This window comes from Sinocyclocheilus rhinocerous, unplaced genomic scaffold, assembly GCF_001515625.1.
Source record: "Sinocyclocheilus rhinocerous isolate Xijiao unplaced genomic scaffold, SAMN03320098_v1.1 scaffold342, whole genome shotgun sequence".
Taxonomy (NCBI): Eukaryota; Metazoa; Chordata; class Actinopteri; order Cypriniformes; family Cyprinidae; genus Sinocyclocheilus; species Sinocyclocheilus rhinocerous.
The window spans coordinates 225721-228142 of NW_015624546.1; the positions used below are offsets into that span (position 1 = coordinate 225721).

General features: G+C 36.6%; 1 protein-coding gene across 1 annotated transcript in view; it reads left to right on the top strand.

Annotated features, from left to right (window-relative positions):
• Positions 1 to 854: 854 nt before the first annotated feature.
• LOC107742185 (coronin-7-like) overlaps positions 855 to 2422 on the top strand; it is a gene marked incomplete at its 3' end in the record, with an annotated part of 13544 nt that continues 11976 nt past the window's right edge. Inside the window, exon 1 of the mRNA XM_016555090.1 lies at positions 855 to 1045. Coding sequence (XP_016410576.1) covers positions 986 to 1045 — 60 coding nt within the window. The remainder of the gene's footprint in view (positions 1046 to 2422) is intronic.

The following is a 2422-nucleotide window of genomic DNA, read 5'->3' on the forward strand; positions in this document are numbered from 1 at the left end:
GAGTTGAGAGAGCTAGGAGCCGAGGTGGAGCTGCTGGATCTACGGGCCGAGGCAGAGTCCGGGCCTCGGAGGTTGGAGGCGGAGGTGAGGGATTCTCCAGCCAAGGCGACGCTGGAGGATGGCAGACCCACGGAGCTCGCACCGTATTGATGGTGGGCTGAGGGCGAGCAGAGGGGCTGCCAGACGACAGCGGAAGAGGCAGGAGTAGGTGGGAGGGCGGGCATTTGTGAGCCTCCGGGCTTTCAGGGCTAAACTCTGGATCGGGAGGCCCCTCTAGGCTGAACATGGGAACAGGATGTGTGAAAAAAAATCTAGAAAACATTTATTTTTGACCAAAATACCACAGTTACTATAAATACTGTTACTACTATTGATATTTTTAAAATGTAGTATGGTATTTCAGGCTAAACAGGGTAAAAATACTTTACTGCCAATTTAATTTATTTTTTATATAGGGGTAGTGCACATAGGCGGAAACTACATAATGAAAGAGCATTTCTGTTGGAAGAATTAAAAGAAATAGGGATAGAAAATATTACACTTAAAACTTTGTTGAATAATGGCTTGAATCATTATAAAATATATAATGCTTTAATGACATACTTAAAAAAAAGTAGATTTGTTTAAAAGGATTTAGAAGGGTTTATTTTTTATTTATTATTATTTTTTTTTAATTTTTTTATTTAGTTCTTCCTATTCCATCAATGGTCCACACTCCAGCCCAGTAGGTGGCGGGAATGCACCTATCTTTTGTTTGCCAACCGCCATAAAACTCCAAAAGAAGAAGAAGAAGAAGGCGGAAACTACGGATCCCGGCCGCGTTTTTATTTGGCTGACACGTGATTTGCTGCAGCGCTTGTAGAGAGTCGATGGTTTGTAGATCTGCGCTTTGCGTCACAGAAACGCACTCATTCAAACGCACGCGTCGCGATCATCACAACAGCGTGACACCCGGAAGGTTCAAACGCGCGGCCAGCAGCTCAGCATGAATCGCTTCAAGACGTCCAAATATAAGAACACCACTCCCAAAATCCCCAAGAAAGATGTGAGTACCGCCGTGGCGAGGGGGCGCGTGCGATGCGATGCGATTGAGTGTCTCGTGTTTTGGGCTCCGAGCTGAAGGAGTGGTGCAGATGCACTGATCAGCTCCAACTTCCTCCATCCTCAACTAAACATATGTGAAGCTTCATGCACTTTAATATGCACGATTAGATGCATATGAATGTATGAGATATGAGATATGGGATGATGCGACTGAACCAGCCATGCCATTAATTATGAATTTATCAGTCTTTTGCATGCCAAAGTCAAATAGAAGCAGAAAATCGTGCTATAGGGTTCGCTCTGATCTGCTCCGTATTTGATTGGAAAAAGGTAAACAAAACGGCATAAATGCATAGAATAAATTCACATGACAAACAAATAGGCCGTTAGGAAAATGTGGGAGAAATAAAAAAAAAAAATGTTAAACGTTGTAACCTTTATGTAATTTGGTGCATTTAGGACCAAAGTCCTCAATATGAAATAATTAAATCAGTTAATAATTACTTAAACCAAAAGTTAAATATTCTAATTTATTTTATGAATAATTAAAATGAGATCAGTAAATAATTAAATTCATCAATTTGTTTTGCAAGACTGTATGAAAGCACATAGAGTACACTTTTTAAAATATCAACACATATTTAAAAAGACACTGCATTTGCAACACTGTAAAATGATCAACACTGTAAAAAATACACCTACTTCAACTAAAAAACTTGAGATAGCTTATAATTTTTAGTATAAAAGTCCAATTGCCTGCACAAGTCATTTGAACCTAAACTATATTAAAATGATTATAAAAATGATAGAACAATATATGCTTCCAAACCTTGATTTCCAATAACTTTTTAAAAATATTTATTTTAATTAAAATTTTTGTAATTTTTCTTACGTGCTTTTGTCATTTTTACTTTTTACAAATATTTATATTTAGCCTTAATTTGTATTATTTCAAGTTTTAATAATATTGTTTTTAATACTTATTTCACTTTAATTTGTATTTATTTTAGTTTAAGTTTTAGTAATTTTATCTGCTTTTGTCATTTTATTTTTAAAATAATATTTAGCAATAATTCATATTTATTTTTTACAATAAATCAACATTCCAAGACAAGTTGGTGGATTTTAAAGGTGCTGTATGTAAGTTTTTGACTCTACTAAAGCATAAAAATACCAAAATATGTTTGCAGATATTTAAGAAACATGCTAAGTTAGCATACTTGGTTATCTGAAAAACAATGCTACAGTCAAGTTATTCTCCTTTGAAAATGTGCGTTCCGGCCGGAATGTCGGTCTCTGTTTTGGTTTGTGAAACCCGCCCATTGCCAGTTTACCCAATTGTATTTCGGCACCCCGGGTTGCCAGTTGGCGGAAAACA